The following is a 20,857-nucleotide window of genomic DNA, read 5'->3' on the forward strand; positions in this document are numbered from 1 at the left end:
GGCATGGCAGGGAGAGGCAGAGGCATGGCAGGGAGAGGCAGAGGCATGGCAGGGAGAGGCAGAGGCATGGCAGGGAGAGGCAGAGGCATGGCAGGGAGAGGCAGAGGCATGGCAGGGAGAGGCAGAGGCATGGCAGGGAGAGGCAGAGGCATGGCAGGGAGAGGCAGAGGCATGGCAGGGAGAGGCATGGCAGGGAGAGGCAGAGGCATGGCAGGGAGAGGCAGAGGCATGGCAGGGAGAGGCAGAGGCATGGCAGGGAGAGGCATGGCAGGGAGAGGCAGAGGCATGGCAGGGAGAGGCAGAGGCATGGCAGGGAGAGGCAGAGGGATGGCAGGGAGAGGCAGAGGGATGGCAGGGAGAGGCAGAGGGATGGCAGGGAGAGGCAGAGGGATGGCAGGGAGAGGCAGAGGGATGGCAGGGAGAGGCAGAGGGATGGCAGGGAGAGGCAGGGGAAAACAGTGAGTGACAGAGGCAGCAGTGGGCCCCTTAGTCCTCACTGGCCCCATTGCAATGCGCCTTTTTACCAATGGCAGTTCTGCCTCTGCACTTTGGTACCGATTACAATAAAATGTTGACTAAAGAGAATACCACCTGTATTTTAGATACATTTGATTAGGTCTAGCCAGAATTTAGTGTCTAGTGCAGTGGTAGCCAACCCTAGCCCTCGAGAGCTACCAACAGTGCACATTTTCCAGACAACCTGCTGCTGCACAGCTGCACTCATTAATCACTGACACATTTTAAAAGATCCACAGATGGAGCTAATTAGCTCACTTGTGATTCTGTGAGGAGACCTGCAAAACATGCACTGTTGGTAGCTCTCGAGGACTAGGGTTGGCTACCCCAGGTCTAGTGGATGTTTACATATAAAGTGCCAAAAACAAAGGACTAAATGTTACTACCATTATAGCAAACAAGATATTCCTCATGCAAAACACATAGCTGTACTTGCAGGAATCTTAAGCATATTCTGGGCACATCCCATAACAGAAGGACCATTCCTCGCCCATATAGTAATCTAGGCCTGCACTGCATACCCCTATCCATACACAAACACCATATGTAAAAAAAAAATACTGGTGGGACAGGACTCCTACACTGTAGTCCATATATTCTCCTTTTCCAAACCTAGGTTCAAGCTAAAACTCTATATATAGTCCCACTTGCTAAATGGATTGATCAAGAATTCCACAGTGGCATCCCATATGATAGTGGGTATAACAATCTGTCTATTCGTAGTGAGCTATCCGTCCCATTGTAAAAGCATTAAACAAGCAATGGAATGGCGGGTTTTACTCTAAAACAGAGGCACTTTCCACTGCTGTCTGTGTCAGACACTTAGAAGTTGATGAACAATTGTTGACAAAATGGTTAAGTTTTAAAGAATATAAATTTGGTCCGTCCACATGTTGAAATGTGTCTGGTTTACAGCAAGTCAAGTACAGGTCTACCTGTGGTTACCTGCAATAATTTCTCCCCCTCGGAGATCCCCGGTCATAGAACCATATGGACACAATAGCTGGGGGAAGGTAGGCTTTATATTTTAGCGGTTATTCTTCAATACAAACTTGGGATCCTGAAGACAAATTCATATTGAACTACACCTCACTCAACACTGCTAACCCCTAGTAAAGTTGGCCTTTTTGTAAGATGCATTTAGTGAAGATGTACCATTGCTGCAGAAATGCCTGCAAGACCGCCTGTCCTCTGGTCAACTGATAATTGGATTGGAGAACTAGAATTGGATCAGGGGCATAATAACATACCCGCAACTGCTCTTAAGAAGGAGATTACTCACCTGTTCCAAATTTATGGAACGGATGCTTGGGGTTTCCCGTAGCTTTCTCCAGCTGGAAGAGTCGCCAGGCATCGTTCATCAAGTTCTTCTCATGCTCAGAATCCACCGCGTTCACCTCCCTGTCCTTACAGCTCTCATCAAACAGAGGGCCAAGGAAAAACTGGGCAAACCTGAAGTACCGGGAGATAAACGGAACACGGTCTGTGATTAATACAATAGAAGAACCTGAAAATCTGAGTAAGATAATATTTGTGTCACACATCATAGATTTTACCTTTCTTACTATAAAGTTTCCCACAGTTGGAACCAACAGTCGGATATTTGTCAGATAGATTGAGTAGGTAAATGTAAATTTGACCTGTTCTTGTCAAAAAGTGATGATATTTCCGACTGTCGGAAATATCGTCCCACAATGAATACCCTCCTTCGTTTCGGGAAACATTTGTATACTTAAACTTACAAATGTGTCTTCATACACCAATGGGCACATTTATTAAAAGTATCTAGAAATTAAAGAGGTGATGTTGCCTAGCAACCAATCAGAATCTGCCTATTTCTCTATTGCATCCTAGAAAAGGATAGACCAAATCTGATTGGTTGCTATGGGCAATATCAGCTCTTTTCATTTTTCAAAGCTTTCGTAACTTTACCCTCTAGAGTCCGTACGCCATATGGTATGACTGAGCCCTTCCGAGAGTTGTAGCGTAGTCTTTGTCTTTGAGGTGCTCCGTTTACAAATTCAAATTTGCACGCCAATATACCAATGTCGCAAATCAAAGCAGTTTTCCCGCTTCTAGATGTTTTATTTATGTATTGTACTGTAAGTTGCACATTGTGAGTGAGAAAGCTCTACAGTGCGGTCGTTTCGGTGTGGGGTAGATGTAATATACTGGCACAGATTATACCAGTTTAGCACTTCCTGCTTTGCCTCTATACCGAGGTGAAGCAGGAAGCACTAAAGGTGAGTGCGTCCTGCTTTGACTTGGTGATACCTGCTGCGACCTTGCAGTGCAAGAGGCTAGTGCTAATGCGCTGCACAGAACTCCACAGAGCCATGCAGCCTAGAGCCTGGTAGATGCAAAAGTCAATGGGCAATGATCTCGGAACAGTCAGTACCACTGACTGCTCATACATGGCTCAGCACATATTGCCCCCGTTATGTAGCACACAATGCTACATCAATACATGGGAGGGAGGAATCTGTATCAGTGCACATAACATGCCACGTCTCCCTCCATGATGGCAGATGGCACAACTACCCCTTCATGAGGACACATTTGTACGTTGTCTCCAGCTCGCTTAACAAGAAAAGGAACGGAAATGCCAGTGCTTCTGCCTCAGCTGTACCTGTCCAGTGCTCCTTCCAGGTGCTCATGAGACACATCGAAGTAATAGTTGGTGTGTTCCCCACTGGTGAAGGCGTTGGAGCTCCCAGCGTGTTCGCTTAGGAACTGTCTGTATTCGTTCTCATGGGGGTATTTCTTTGTGCCCAAGAACAACATGTGCTCACAGAAGTGAGCTAGCCCAGGAAGGTTGTCTGGGTCAGAGAGGGATCCTGTCAGGAAATACAGCACATTACAAATACTGCTGGAATATAGCAGAATATACAGCCATTGGCAACCAGCCCACTTGATTACAGCTCTCGTGAGGTAGCCAAAAAGAGGTGATGTCTTATGCGTGCTCACCACATACACACAATGTAGCCATATACAGTTGTGCTCATAAGTTTACATACCCTAGCAGAATTTGTGATTTTCTAGCCATTTGTCAGAGAATATGAATGATAACTCACACACTTTTCTTTCACTCATGGTTAGTGGTTGGGTGAAGCCATTTACAGAACGGTGTTTATTCTTTTTAAATCATAATGACAACAGAAACTACCCAAATGACCCTGATCAAAAGTTTACATACCCTGGAGATTTTGGCCTGATAACATGCACACAAGTTGACACAAACGGGTTTGAATGGCTACTAAAGGTAACCATCCTCACCTGTGATCTGCTTGCTTGTAATCAGTGTGTGCGTATCAAAGGTCAGTGAGTTTCTGGTCTCCTGAAAGACCCTTGCCAGAAAAATCACAAATACTGCTAGGGTAATGTAAACTTATGAGCACAACTGTAAATCGTGTGCACATTCATAGTAATCCAGTGCAACAGGCCTTGTGCCTCAGCAAGGTCACAAATTCTTAGCAAAATCGGTGAGTATTCAGGGCACAAATAGCAACAGGTGAATGGTAAGGTAGTTATTATGGGATTACTGATCATTGGTACGGCAATGTACAAAGATCTGCTTCTTAATTTAATTTTGTGTAGTCCTCACTGTGTGTGTGTGTGTGTGTGTGTGTGTGTATCCTACAAATCATTCATAACAGGAGAAATGGTAAAACACAAATGGATAGTGAATTAAACAGCATAGGTTTCCATTATATGAAGTCTGATACTTGTAGTATTAAGGTGTGGTTTGGTATTCTATTACTCATATGCTTCAGTACAACACCCTGACACCTAACATAGCGCCAGCAGGACACAGCATAGGCGCTACAGTGCTATGTCAAACATATGAAACCATGCACTTCTATAGGGGGAATACAGCTCATAGCATTGTGTTACCGGGCAACACATATATATCCAGCTGTATGTGTTCCTATCTTCACAGGAGCAGCAATGAAGAGATGTATTTGTCCGCAGCAGTCAGACATAACATGTAAACCTCTTCAAACTCCCAATGACACTGGGCTGAGCAGGCTTTGCGGGGCCGGTATAAATTCAAAACCATTGTACTGCCAATTGCACCCCTTAGGTTTCCTATACGGAGATGCTTCCAGATGCTCAGCCCAAGTCAAAGGAAGCAGACCTAGGTCATATCTGGTGACACGAGTGCCTCCATATCGGACATATCTGGTATTTTTGTACTCTGCATAAACCTTCTGATCACCCAACAGCTGGAATCTTAATACGCTTCTAATCAATCTATTACTTGTCAGTATATCCAAGTTAATATTAATGCAACACTCATTTTGACCTTCCTTTTCCAATCATGCAAAGAAGAAAGAATGGTGTAAGCAACCTTACTGCTATAGCCAAGCGCCTGAACCAGATGCATGTACGTCCCCTTTGGAGCTATATCCCCCAACGGCAATATCTCACAGAATACATTGGTGCATTTCAGTCATATGCATCACACGGCTGACCATGAACTACACCTACACACTTCACTTGTTCTGAGGGCTTCTAGAGATGGGCAATGTAGATTATAGAAGGGCATCGCAATGGAGGAGGGATACAAAGATACCACCACATCCCCCCCAGCCATATTTAGCTCATGCAATATATTATGGGAATTCAGAGGTAAAGGTATAGAATTCACCCAGACGTCCAATGTCTCTGTTCTTTTGCCCAGATTAATATTTGTTCTTTTGCCCAGATTAATATTTGACTTTTATTGGCCAGCTACATATAAAGACTTAAGGCTGAAAAGAGCATTTTACCAATGTAGACATCCAGGGCAGATGAAGACTTGTCAGTTGTGGGGTCACTGATGAGGACGGCTTTTATCCCATTGACAAACTCAATTCCCCGATATTCTCTCTTGTCTTCAGGAGACTTGACAATGTCGTTTACAACTCGTTTGATCACGAGGGAGTTCATCTTGCTGCAGGCTGTAGTCTGAAATCTGATAAGTAGGACAGAACAGAAACTAGTACATCAGGTGATAAAACACACACATACTGTACATATATCTACCATCAGTGTTCTTCCCAGGGTGATGCACCCTTCACTTTTCTCATACTGCTTGGCATCCTGGGCCAGCAGGAGGATGCCAGCCACCCCTTGCGCTGGATGTGGGCACTGCAGACTTACAATCTCCCCTCTTCTGTTCAGTACCCTGAAGCGAGATAGAGGGTGGCAGGGTGCACAATGGGACTGCGGTATGGATCAGTCACCAATTCTCCTTAAAAACCTTTCCGGGGAGAAAACGGGCCATTTGCACAAATAAAGTGAATATAGATTTATGCATAATGACATCTGTGTAGCCTATGGTCTGACTATCTGATACAGTGATGTGGAACAACCTCACATTAAGGTGTGTACACAGCTTGGTTGCTCAGATATTCAGATATTTTGGCTTAACCCCTTCAGTGGCGATCCAGAGAATTTTCCGGGCTGTGCCTCAGTGCCCAGTCTGGCAAGCCCGGAAAATTCTCAGGATTGCCACTGTTGACACTCACTGATCTCAGGCAGCTTTGGCACTGCCCGGCTCCCTCCCCTCTGCGGTGCCTTCTCCTCCCTCCTCCTCCCCCCTCCCCACCGGCTTTTGCATTGTCCTGTCCGGCACCGGCTTATGACAAGCCGGCTGCCGGGAGCAGGGACGGGGCGGCAGGGAGCTGATTCACAGTTCAGCGGCGCTGCCCGGACCCAGGGAGAGTATGATGGGGGTTTTTTAGGGAGCGCTCCCCATAAAAAAAACTCGCCCAGTGGGGAGCGCTCCTTAAAAAAAAAAAAACCACCACTAAAGGGGTTTATATCCCTCAGCAATATATTGCTCAGCGACCATATTGCTGTATCCAGTTTTCATCAGCGACCAGAGATTTTGGCTGAAAATTGCAAGAAATCCTGTCTTTCAATATATATATTTTTTAACCTATTCCATATGATCTAATTTGGGCTAGAAATCATTGGTCACTGGCGAACCAGCGATTTTTACCCATAATCAAAGCAGCATGCTCATGCGACCATTAAGGACTGGCTGCGGGAGCGCACTCCTTGTGATCTATTGCCCACAAAACACAAAAAACACGGGCGATATGGTCGCTCAGCGACATTTTAGCATGAGATACTGGCTAATATCACCCCGTGTGTACAGGGCTCAAGAATACTGGAGGAAAGAGGTGGTTTATTTATTATCAGGTTCTAATACAGCGCAAAAAGTTTAGTTGCGCTTTACAATAGGAAATAGGGATAAAACCAACTGGGTAGTTACAGACAATCAAACTGGTAGGAGGGACCTGCTTACAATCTATAGGGAAATAGGCACTGATACACACGTATAGAGGTTATCTATTGATAATGGTGACCCAGCAATGTTGGCCTAGGGTCAGGAAGATGGGAAAGTGAGAGGTAATAAGTGAGCATGTTTGTGCTGTACAGAGGGGATGTCATTGGATAGGAAAGGTTTATGAAGGTTAATGTGGCGGTTATGGGCAGCCCACAGTGTAATGTTTTAGTATTACTGACTCTCAGCACTGAGGTTATGGGTTACATTCCCACCATGGCCCTAAAAGGGGCCTACACACACAGAGATATGCTGAACGTTCTGAGCAATGCTAGATTGCTCAGCACACAGCAATATCTCAGCGCTGTGTGCTGAGCGATCTGTCGAGGCCAGTGTTCTCTATGAGAACACAAGCCCTCACTGTCGATTAACTAGATTTATCCAACATGCTGGATACTAATCGCCGGGTGGTATGGACATGTGGCCATCACATTGTGTCAGTAAGCGAGTGTTACGCAGGGCAGGCTCCTATAGTTACACACCTTGTGTCAGTAATCCAGTGTTACGCAGGGCAGGCTCCTATAGTTACCCACCTTGTGTCAGTAAGCCAGTGTTACACAGGGTCCTATAGTTACACACCTTGTGTCAGTAAGCCAGTGTTACGCAGGGCAGGCTCCTATAGTTACACACATTGTGTCAGTAAGCCAGTGTTACACAGGGTAGGCTCCTATAGTTACACACATTGGGCCTTATTCTAGTTCACACTCTCTGACAAAATCCTTTTTAGATGGACAAAACCATGTGCACTGCAGGTGAGGCAGATGTAAAATGTGCAGAGAGAATTAGATTTGGGTGAGTTATTTTGTTTCTGTGCAGGGTAAATGCTGACTGCTTTATTTTTACACTGCAATTTAGATCTCACTTTGAAGTAAAACCCCACCTAAATCTAACTCTCTCTGCACAAGTAACATCTGCCCCCCTGCAGTGCACATGGTTTTGTCCATCTAAGAAGGATTTTGTCAGAAAGAGTGAACTAGAATAAGAACCATTGTGTCAGTAAGCCAGTGTTACACAGGGTAGGCTCCTATAGTTACACAGATTGTGTCAGTAAGCCAGTGTTACACAGATTGTGTCAGTAAGCCAGTGTTACACAGATTGTGTCAGTAAGCCAGTGTTACACAGATTGTGTCAGTAAGCCAGTGTTACACAGATTGTGTCAGTAAGCCAGTGTTACACAGGGTAGGCTTCTATAGTTACACACCTTGTGTCAGTAAGCCAGTGTTACACAGGGTAGGCTCCTATAGTTACACACATTGTGTCAGTAAGCCAGTGTTACACAGGGTCCTATAGTTACACACATTGTGTCAGTAAACCAGTGTTACACAGGGTAGGCTCCTATAGTTACACACCTTGTGTCAGTAAGCCAGTGTTACACAGGGTAGGCTCCTATAGTTACACACCTTGTGTCAGTAAGCCAGTGTTACACAGATTGTGTCAGTAAGCCAGTGTTACACAGATTGTGTCAGTAAGCCAGTGTTACACAGATTGTGTCAGTAAGCCAGTGTTACACAGATTGTGTCAGTAAGCCAGTGTTACACAGGGTCCTATAGTTACACACATTGTGTCAGTAAGCCAGTGTTACACAGGGTAAGCGGTTATAGTTACACACATTGTGTCAGTAAGCCAGTGTTACGCAGGGTAAGCGGTTATAGTTACACACATTGTGTCAGTAAGCCAGTGTTACGCAGGGTAAGCAGTTAAAGTTACACACATTGTGTCAGTAAGCCAGTGTTACGCAGGGTAAGCGGTTATAGTTACACACATTGTGTTTCTGCTTACCACTAAACACAGTCTGATAGATAAAGCCAAACGTACTAATGGGCCCCATACATCAGCAATCACAATTTATGGATTTCCAGATACAGGGATATTTTGGCCAGATAAATGGATTTTACAATCTATCTGACTTTGCCCACACATTAAAGATTTATTTCAGTGATTTTTCCATCTAAAGATTGCATCTTCATATCTGGAAATTGCCCAATAGATTGTCATTTCAGCTGTTCATAATGTAAATAGATGAAGACGAATTGGGAATGCCCACACATATAAAAAAGATCTGCAGATAATACCAGATTATTAAACATGTTTAAAAACCTGATTAAGCAATCGATTGGCGATTTTGATTGGGATTGCCAAAAGGGGGAGCCCACACATCTAAAATTAATTGTGGCAATCATCTCCATATCTGAAAATTGTCACAATTAATTGCTGATGTATGGGGCCCATAACTGTCACTTTACCATCTGTTTGAGAAATGACAGTTGGGGGTCGGTTATGTCTCAACTTTATTGCTTTCCTAGGTTTAATTAATCTGGCCCTTATTGTCACACACAAATATTTGCCTGTATGGCTTATGCTAATGTCTGGGGGATGAAATCATACTGGTCCTATGATGTCGCAATCCCAGCCAGGGCACTGGTAGCCGATGGCAACACACTAGGGGTCACTCTGTTGCCTGGGCTCTACTTGTGCAGTCAGTGTTCATTTGAGCTTGTGATATTTGGTATTGAATTTACATTTCTTAATATAGTAATAGGAGGAGAAAGGAGGAAGGCGTGAGGAAGGAGGAGTCACCAGGCCGCAGCCATGAGCTGCTTCCCGTTTAGCATGTGCTGGCCATTCTTTAGCAGCCAGGAAAGCGCGTTGTTATTTCTATTTGTGCTTTGCTGTTTGCACAATTAGGAGTTTTCATGGATTTTGTAAGGGGTGGGGCTAACCTGAAAGTAGGCGTGTCAGACGTAGAAAGTGGATTTGTCCCAAGTTAGTAAGGCTAAATGTCAGGCGGTGTCTGCCCAAATCTGATTAAGCCAAGTTATTCATTACTTATAGTACGGTCAGTGATTTTGGGCACTAATATTTTGCCCGCATTGCACTGCAAATGCGGTTGTTGATAAACGGCATTTAATAAAGTCCATTACTTTAGCTTAATCCGATAAAAGTAATGGCACAATGTGCAGTCCCGTTTCGGCGCCCGTACGGGTCACATTTTGCACATGTCAGCTCACCACCTCATGGGGTAGCGAGCTGAAATGCCAGCACCAGGAACTGGTCACAACCAAAAGGGAAAATACTTCAATAGCTCCATTGGGCACCATCTATGGGCTGCCGGCGCCAAAAACAACTGGATTCCACCTATTAGGACTAGAAGGGATATTGGTGTATAGCTTAATTATCATTTATCATTTCTATTTTATATCTATTTACTTAAGGTGATGCAGAGCCATGTCTCCCTACTGCTGCTAGATATTGAGCAATTAACACTGCCCCCAGTGATTATAATGGCCCCACTACCCTCGGCGAAGCTAGCTGAGCAAGAACCCCGGGAGAGGCAGATGCCCCCGGCACCCCAGGAAAGGAAGGCACCACCAGCACCCCGGGAGAGGCAAATGCCCCCCGGCACCCCGGGAGAGGAAGGCACCACCAGCGCCCCGGGAGAGGCAGGCACCACCAGCGCCCCGGGAGAGACAGGCACCACCAGCGAAGAAGGCACCACCAGCGCCTCAAGAGAGGAAGGTACCACCGCCTACCCGTGTGAGGCAACCACCACCGCCTCCCCGTGTGAGGAAAGCACCACCACTTCCCCGTGTGAGGAAAGCACCACCACTTCCCCGTGTGAGGAAAACCCCCTCGCCATAGAGGAATTCGCCCCCAATCACCACCTCTGGAGTGGCATGCGCCCCCAATCACCACCTCTGGAGAGGTGCTTGCCGACACAATGTGTTTTATACATATACAACTTGTGTAATAAATTGAGTGTTGTATAATGATACAGTTTCTCTTTCTTTTTTTAATGTCCCCTATTGGAGGGTCTCTATGCTGAATGCATGCTTGGGAACTGCAGTGTCATCATTTGCACAATTAAACAGAGTTTACTCTTTTTAATATCAGCTCTGTAACCCATAAATTTCAGGTCTACATACATAGAGGTTTTTTTGGTCTGGTCCACACAACAAGACAGGGAGGGTTATTAAACTGCGCCCGAATCACATCTGCACTGAGATGAGCACAATAAAAAAAAAAGATAAAAAGATGCAACAGGACATTCGCTTGCAAATATATAGCTCTGTTGCCAAGGTACAAGGATATTAAGTATGCAAATTCAAAATGGCAGCTGTCAATCAGTCAGTCTACCAAATCCCGTATAAAGTCTAAAGGCCGCATGTGTGGGCACCTTAAACAAGCTGGAAAGGACATGAAAATTCTACTCGGATATATTTACCACTGTAGTGGCTCACAAGCATGGAAACAAGGTTAGCCATCAAGGATCTAGGACAGTGGTAGCCAACCCTAGCCCTCGAGAGCTACCACCAGTTCACATTTTCCAGACAACCTAGCTGCTGCACAGCTGCACTCATTAATCACTGACACATTTTAAAAGATACACAGATGGAGCTAATTAGCTCACTTGTGATTCTGTGAGGAGACCTGCAAAACATGCACTGTTGGTAGCTCTCAAGGACTAGGGTTGGCTACCCCAGATCTAGGACAAACCATGCTGCTATAAAGGGGAAGCAAATACATTTATATTGTTTCTGTGCAGGGTAAATACTGCCTGCTTCTGCATGTAGCCCACAGATGTTAGACAGCTTTAAATTTCAGTTTGAACACACCCTCACCCAAATGTAAAGCTTGTGGTTTGGGATCTTTTTTCACCAAAACAATATGGGGGCCTTCACTCTCTCTGCACATGTTACATCTGCCCCACCTGCATTGTTTTACCCATTTGCATGCTTTTTTGCATTGCTAACAGAGCTGAACCAGGCCCAGAGTTTGGAAAACCCTGTACTAAAGGAATAAGGGCTGCAAAAGGATTTTATTATTAACCTGAATAAAGTGTGACCATTATTTAGTAATAGTTTCTTATATGGCACAGACATATTCTGCAGCGTTTCAGAGACATTCACACATTCCATGCACCCGTGGGACTTACAATCTATCTATGGGCCTGGTTAATACAGCAGCTGCACACTATGATGAGGTTAGAGCAGTTGAGCAATTAATCTGATGCACTTCACAGGTGCCACTGGATTTTACCTGTGGGCGCTTCAGTCCTGCAGCCCATAAGTAAAAGCGGTCTCTGAATGGGGCATACACACGGTTCAATATGAACTACCGATATACACTATATAGTTGATATCGGGAGTAAACATAGTACATATCACTCCGTGTATACAGCTTGCTATCCCGATGCGCGGCACCGCGGGCCGTTATCGCAAGAAAAGAATAAGACTGTGCAGGCAGCACAATTTTGACTAGAAAGTGTACAACCTACAGTATAGCGAAAATTGTACATAGCGAAAATAGCACCATGTATTTGCACCTTAAGAAACGCATCATTTTCTAGTACAGATTGTACGATGAAAACGTAGAGTCCTGTTCTCTGTGGTTTCAGAAAGGTGGAATAATGCAGAGGCAATTATCACACAAAGTACTTCTTAGTGCTGACTATTAGAGGAAATAAATAATAAAACACATGCATTTGCTTTTCTGATCTTGTCATTTCAATTTACAAAATAAAACAGAAAAATAAGTCTAAGAAGATTTTCTACGTCATGAGGAATAAGCAAATTATACCCCTTTCACATCGCAACTAGTAACCGGGTACAAGCTGGTTACCGGTTCATTGCCGTGTTGCTGTGCAGTGTGAATGGGTTAAACGGGTTGAGCAACCGTTTACACTATGGAGGCGGCAGCGCCAGCTCTAAGTACTGCCTCCTCCCCCGATGACGCGCCTACACGCTCCCAACATGACGTCAGGGAACCGGCAATATTCCCTGTTCGCAGAGGCGGTCTTAACAGACCATACATGCAGGGTCGCACCGGGACTGATCCGTTTCAAAGTGCGACCCTGCATTTGCGCTCTGAAAGTGTTTTTAGTGATACAAGGATTACAAAAATAACAAGGTATACTTTGTATGCATGGACAAATTACAGAGATTAATGTTGGAATCAGATCAGCTCAGAAAGACAAAATAAGCTCAACACAGGTGTGAGAAGAGACTCCGTGTTCAATGGGTTAAATCCCCAACGACTCAGATAAAACCTAACCGTTCATGTGATACCTGGGTAAAGAGAAAACTAAAATACAATTAAATGACTGATCACAAGTCAATACTTTTGAAAGCAAGGTGCATACAAAGCAAATACATATTATATCTAATATTTGCCATATAATGCAAGTAAATCTAAAAGGTAATAACATAATTATACACAACTAAAGGCCCATGCACACTTAACGATTTTCAGCTGAAAATCGGTCAAAACGGGTGTTTTGACCGAGTTTCAGTTGAAAATCGCCTAGTGTGTATGGGCCAGAGATCCCACACTAGCGATGATGCGCGCTCCCGCATCATCGCTAGGAAAACCAGCATGCCTGACGATAATGGTTTATTTTGGAACCATCAACGCTCAGTGTGTATGTAGCGAGCGATGATGGTCCAAACATTAGATGCTGCTGGCCCAGCCTCTCTCCCCCTGCTCCCTCCCCCTGTCCCCTGTCCTGCTATCCGATTCCCATCCACGTTACTTAAACGGCGCCGTGCCACCCTGTCCATGTCCAGCTTAAGATCAGCGGCACTGGTCCCCTAGTCCCCTGGTCTCTCTCCCCCTGTCCCCGTCCAGCTTCATCTCAGTGCAACTTGTTTCCTCCCCCCACCCCGCTCCCTCCCCCAGTCCCACGCTCTTACCCGCCCGTCTGCTGCTGCTGCTGCTGCTCCGTCCGGTCCGCCCTGCTGCTGCTCCGTCCGGTCCGCCCTGCTGCTGCTCCGTCCGGTCCGCCCTGCTCCTTCCGCCGCTTGTTAAATTATGAAGGCGCCGCTGTGGAGGAGAAGAAGCAGCAGCTTCTACATCACATATCTACTGTGCTGTGCTGCTGTCCCTGTGCCATAAGTGAGTCCACTGCCACCAATGAATGTGCGACTAGGCACATATTAACAACACTGCCCACCAATGTTTTAGATATTATGCTGGTAGTTACCAGCAAACCACTGACTACCAATGTTAAACAATGAGCTGCTAATGTATACATCACTGGCACAGGCCAGCGATGTATATGTTAGTGGCTCCACTGCCCACCAGTGTAAAAAAATGAGCTGGTAAAGTATACATCGCTGGCGCAGGGCAGCGATATATACGTTACCAGCGCCACTGCCCACCAAAGTCAAAAAATTAGCTGTCAACGTATACATCGCTGCCCTGCGCGATGTATACCAGCACCACTGCCCACCAATGTAAAAAACCGGAGCAGGCAACGTATACATCGCTGGCACAGGGCAGCGATGTATACGTTATCAGCGCCACTGCCCACCAATTTTAAAAAATGCACAGCTGTAAATGAAATCGCAGCCGTGTAGATGGGCGGGTTGTATGGCGTTTACTTGATCGCTGGGCTCTGAATATACACCCAGCGATCAGTTCTGAATCAGGCCCCCAAGAACAGGAATGCACTGTATAGTATGTACCCTGCTCCGATGCTTGGAATCTAAACCCCGCCCATTATGTAAATAGCCTTATAATGAAAGATTTTCTGCAAAGTCTTTCTCCTCCTGAAAATCTCTTGCTCTTTGAGGAAAATATCTCAGTGTGTACGCACTACTTTGGTGACAGATATATCTATCAAAGATTTTGACAAAGTCTTTTGAAATGAAAATCTTCTAGTGTGTATGACCTTTAATCAATTATACCGCTTTCACACAGAAAAGCCGGGTAGGACCCAGGATCTTGACCCCAGGTCCAACCCTTTACACTAAACTTGGGTTGCCGATTATACACAGGGCGACCTGGATTTAACCCTTCTTATACCCCCTTTCAGATCGCAAAGCTGGGTCGGATACAGGTCCGGCACATTCATGTTAAACCAGAGTTGACCATTATACAGAGGGTGACCCGGGTTTAACTCTTTTTATAACCCAGGTTGAAATGCCAGATTGGTCAACCCATCACCAACCCGGCAATAACCTGTATTATAATTGCATTGTGTAATAGGTGGTGGGACAAGATCACAAATCATACGGCAAAAATAGCGTTAATTTGGGTACACACTAGGGCATATTTGGAAACAATATACACAATAATATTGTTAATGGTAATGTCAAGCATATTGTCTAGTGCAGTGGTCTCCAACCTTTTTTGGGTCGGGAGCTACTCGCGACAAAATAAACCGCCCGAAGAGCTACTAAAGTAAAAAATGATAAAAAATCTGCATAATATAAAAAAAAACACACTGCAATGCCCCAGACATAATATGGCACACACTGCAATGTCCAATATGTCACAAACATACCTCCCAACACTGTAGGTAGAGGAGAAGAGACATCTGCGCGTGCCGAAGGCACGCGCCAAAAATTAGAGGGTTCAGCTACTACCGTGGAACTCCTGCGAGGCTACATCCCCCATTTTTTCCACTATGGGGGCATGGTCAGCTCTCTAAGAGCTGTAGCCACATGGGGTGCGGCCATGGAAAATGGGGGTGTGATACACATATGACCTCAATAGTGCAGTGCCAGATACACATGACCCCAATAGTGCAGTCCGTGATAACCATTATAAATATGCCCCGCACCGTGATGCACCATTATACATATGCCACACACCGTGATGCTCATTATACATATGCCACAATGTGATTCTCCATTATGCATATGCCCCACAGCGTGATGCTCCATTATACATATGCCACACACACAATGCCCATTATACATATGCCCAACAACGTGATACTCCGTTATACAAATGCCCCACACCGTGATGCACCATTATACATATGCCACACCGTGATGCTCCATTAATCATATGCCACACACCGTGATGCTCCATTATACATATGCCCCACACCGTGATGCTCCATTATACATATGCCACACCGTGATGCTCCATTAATCATATGCCACACACCGTGATGCTCCATTATACATATGCCACACCATGATGCTCCATTATACATATGCCGCACACCGTGATGCTCCATTAATCATATGCCACACACCGTGATGCTCCATTATACATACGCCGCACACCGTGATGCCATTATACATACGCCACACACCGTGGTGCTCCATTATACATATGCCACACCGTGATGCTCCATTAATCATATGCCACACCGTGATGCTCAATTAATCATATGCCACACACCGTGATGCTCCATTATACATATGCCACACCGTGATGCTCTATTAATCATATGCCCCACACCGTGATGCTCCATTATACATATGCCACACACCGTGATGCTCCATTATACATATGCCACACCGTGATGCTCCATTATACATACGCCACACACCGTGATGCTCCATTATACATACGCCACACACCGTGATGCTCCATTATACATATGCCACACCGTGATGCTCCATTATACATATGCCCCACACCGTGATGCTCCATTATACATATGCCCCACACCGTGATGCTCCATTATACATATGCCGCACACCGTGATGCTCCATTAATCATATGCCACACACCGTGATGCTCCATTATACATACGCCGCACACCGTGATGCCATTATACATACGCCACACACCGTGGTGCTCCATTATACATATGCCACACCGTGATGCTCCATTAATCATATGCCACACCGTGATGCTCAATTAATCATATGCCACACACCGTGATGCTCCATTATACATATGCCACACCGTGATGCTCTATTAATCATATGCCCCACACCGTGATGCTCCATTATACATATGCCACACACCGTGATGCTCCATTATACATATGCCACACCGTGATGCTCCATTATACATACGCCACACACCGTGATGCTCCATTATACATACGCCACACACCGTGATGCTCCATTATACATATGCCACACCGTGATGCTCCATTATACATATGCCCCACACCGTGATGCTCCATTATACATATGCCACACCGTGATGCTCCATTAATCATATGCCACACACCGTGATGCTCCATTATACATATGCCACACCATGATGCTCCATTATACATATGCCGCACACCGTGATGCTCCATTAATCATATGCCACACACCGTGATGCTCCATTATACATACGCCGCACACCGTGATGCCATTATACATACGCCACACACCGTGGTGCTCCATTATACATATGCCACACCGTGATGCTCCATTAATCATATGCCACACCGTGATGCTCAATTAATCATATGCCACACACCGTGATGCTCCATTATACATATGCCACACCGTGATGCTCTATTAATCATATGCCCCACACCGTGATGCTCCATTATACATATGCCACACACCGTGATGCTCCATTATACATATGCCACACCGTGATGCTCCATTATACATATGCCACACACCGTGATGTCCATTATACATATGCCACACACCGTGATGCTCCATTATACATATGCCACACCGTGATGCTCCATTATACATATGCCACACCGTGATGCTCCATTATACATATGCCACACCGTGATGCTCTATTAATCATATGCCCCACACCGTGATGCTCCATTATACATATGCCACACACCATGATGCTCCATTATACATACGCCACACACCGTGATGCTCCATTATACATATGCCACACCGTGATGCTCCATTATACATATGCCACACCGTGATGCTCCATTATACATATGCCACACCGTGATGCTCTATTAATCATATGCCACACACCATGATGCTCCATTATACATATGCCACACACCATGATGCTCCATTATACATATGCCACACCGTGATGCTCCATTATACATATGCCACACACCGTGATGCTCTATTAATCATATGCCCCACACCGTGATGCTCCATTATACATATGCCACACACCGTGATGCTCCATTATACATACGCCACACACCGTGATGCTCCATTATACATACGCCACACACCGTGATGCTCCATTATACATATGCCCCACACCATGATGCTCCATTATACATACGCCACACACCGTGATGCTCCATTATACATATGCCACACCGTGATGCTCCATTAATCATATGCCACACACCGTGATGCACCATAATACATATGCCACACCGTGATGCTCCATTAATCATATGCCACACACCGTGATGCACCATTATACATATGCCACACCGTGATGCACCATTATACATATGCCTCACCGTGATGCTCCATTAATCATATGCCACACCGTGATGCTCATTCAACATATGCCACACAAATGATGCCCATTACACATATGCCCCACACCTTGATGCTCATTAATTAATAATCATCAAGGTATCTGGGGCATATGCCACACACATGATGCCCATTATACAAATGCCCCACAGCGTGAAGCTCATTATTAATGAGCATCAAGTGTGTGGCATCATGTGTGTGGCATATGCCCCACACACCTTGATGATTATTAATGAATGAGTATCAAGATGTGGGGCATATGTTTAATGGGCATTGTGTGGCATATGTTTAATGACTCATTAAACATATGCCATACACATGATGCTCATTATACCTGCCAGGGCCTGACTGAGGGAACATGTCAGAGACATCACGCTCTACCTACTTGTAGAACTCAAACACGACCCCCTCGGTCACGTAGCGACAGCCAGGCCTGACACCGATCCCCGCCGCCGCCCAGTGGGAGACGTGACCGCGGGTAACCCGGGGACAAACAGTGCGCGGTGACGGGCGGGAACTCACACTCAGGTCCGTGCGGCTGCGCTGCTGGGGAAACCTCTCCCTTCGCTCCCGTTCACGGGCTGCTGCTGCGCCCGTGCCGCTTGATGGCACTTTAGAGGCGGTCGCGCTCACCCTGCCCAGTCGCCGCCATTACACGAGCGGCAGCGGGGAGTCCCCGAGCTACTCTAAAACACCCGGCGAGCTACCCGTCGCTCGCGAGCGACGGGTTGGCGAACACTGGTCTAGTGTGTACCCACTATATCAGGCATGTCCAAACTGTGGCCCTCCAGCTGTTGTGAAACTACACGTCCCAGTATGCCTCGCCATAATTTTAGCATTCCCTTCCCTAACAGCAAAACTGTGGCAAGGCATGATGGGACTTGTAGTTTCGCAACAGCTGGAGGGCCATAGTTTGGACATGCCTGCACTATATCTTTAACGACCCTCCTGTTGTCTGAACATGCCGTCAAATCTGCCTAGATCATCAATGACTGCATGTTCAGTGTTTAAGCGCTAGATTGTTCTATATCACATAGTGTGTACCTAGATGAACGTTGCTTGGTAGAGGGGAGATTCTCTGTAGGACCATCTCCCATCATATCCATGTATATGGTATCTGATGTTACATTAAACGTGTGACCTGCCAGTGGTATAAGCCCAGAGAGCCACTCTGCGGCATGCCAGTCCTTCTGGGAGTATACTTTATAAAAGGAGTAAGATATTTTAAAAAAAGGATAAATAGTCATTACTAAAATACATATATTTACAAATGGGTTCTAGCCACTAGGCTGCTTGTGACATGTTTTTTTTTACCTCAATTTGCTACATGTTCCATTGTTTCCAATGGTAGCAATAATAACACAAAATGTTACTACACAGCTTCTTGAGGCTGGAACAGAGCATCTCAAGACCCATACACACCAGGCGATGGGAGCCCTGTGCTGAGCGATGTGCTTAAGCACAGATCACCGAGCACACATTGCTGACACACATGTGATGCACCAGCAATGTGTGCTGAGTGATCTGTGCGGACCAGCATTCTCTGCTGTCGCTGGGGGCTATACACAGGGAAAGACCCGCGCTCAATTTCTAAGCGATCTGGTCAGATCACTTAGAAATAGCCCTGGAATCGCCCGGTGTGTATGAGCATTTAGAGCTGCTTTGTGACACTACCTGTAGTTATAACTTGGTGCACACTATGCACCCTCATACATAGTAACAACAATAATAAGCACTTTCCTCCCAATAATAAAATTTTCACACTTCTTAAACGTTTTAAAAAACGGTATTTTGAAACTGTATTTAAAAGGGGTCTGAGCCTTCACATTGCAGTAGATTACCGTTTTAAATACCGTTTAAATACCATTCACATCAGTCAACCCGTTTAATCCCCTGAACATATTTCAAGGCAGAATGCAGGGGACAGTCTATCACAGGTCTCTAATCTGTTGTTTTTACTAAATACCGTTTCAATGAGGACTTGCTACACAATATGGGCCATGTACTGTGTAGGAACTAACAATACAAATCAGGATGAAATAGCATGTCACAGTGTTGTGCATTATATATATTTATTAGACCACTGAGAATGTGTGAGTAATGGCGCGGCTACATATGAGTATAAGATGGCGCACACTGTGGCCATGTATGTAACACAGACAGAGCAGGGCGGCACTTGGTAGGTGTGTGTGTATATATCAGTGTAATGAGGAAGGGGCACTACTACTATTATTATTATTATTATTATTAAAAGGCAGGCAGGTGCATGAGTTCAGCTACATTTGGGTAGAAGTTTTGGCATACTATGGTCATGTATGTAACACAGGTAGCACTGGGTATACACCAGATCACTGTAACGTGGAATGGGCACTCACTATTAGTATTAGCAGGTGTGTGTGTGACAAGCATAGTATAGTGGCACTTGGAATATAATCAGTGTAATGAGGAAGGGGTATTAGTATTATTAGCAGGCAGGTGTGTGAGTGCAGCTACATGTGGGTATGTTTGGGAACACTATGGTCATGTATGTAACACAGGGATAGCAGGGAGCACTGGATATACAGATCACTGTAATGGGGAAGGGGCACTGGTAGTATGAACAGGCAGGTGAGGGAGACGTGGAGCAGCTACATGTGGGTATAAGTTGGTGCACACTATGGGGCATGTATGTAGCACACAGGCTGGCATAGCAGGGCGGCACTAGGTATATAATGTAATGGGGAAGGGGCACTGGTAGTATTATCGGGGAGGTGTGGGAGACGTGGAGCAGCTACATGTGGGTATAAGTTGGTGCATACTATGGGGCATGTATGTAGTACACAGGCTGGCATAGCAGGGCAGCACTGGGTATATAATGTAATGGGGAAGGGGCACTGGTAGTATTACCAGG

At 45.5% G+C, this 20,857-nt stretch overlaps 1 protein-coding gene across 3 annotated transcripts in view; it reads right to left on the reverse strand.

The window, feature by feature from the left end:
• The window catches only part of IDE (insulin degrading enzyme), an 86,987-nt gene that overhangs the window by 65,225 nt on the left and 905 nt on the right, over positions 1–20,857 (reverse strand). For all 3 annotated transcript variants that reach the window (XM_083149339.1, XM_083149338.1, XM_083149337.1), the window contains exons 2-4: positions 5,289–5,473; positions 3,146–3,353; positions 1,799–1,968 (exon numbers count right to left, since the gene is read on the reverse strand). In XM_083149339.1, coding sequence (XP_083005465.1) covers positions 1,799–1,968; positions 3,146–3,353; positions 5,289–5,448 — 538 coding nt within the window. In that variant the 5' untranslated portion in view covers positions 5,449–5,473. The remainder of the gene's footprint in view (positions 1–1,798; positions 1,969–3,145; positions 3,354–5,288; positions 5,474–20,857) is intronic.

Source organism: Crinia signifera, chromosome 6 (genome assembly GCF_055691185.1).
Source record: "Crinia signifera chromosome 6, ASM5569118v1, whole genome shotgun sequence".
Classification (NCBI taxonomy): Eukaryota; Metazoa; Chordata; class Amphibia; order Anura; family Myobatrachidae; genus Crinia; species Crinia signifera.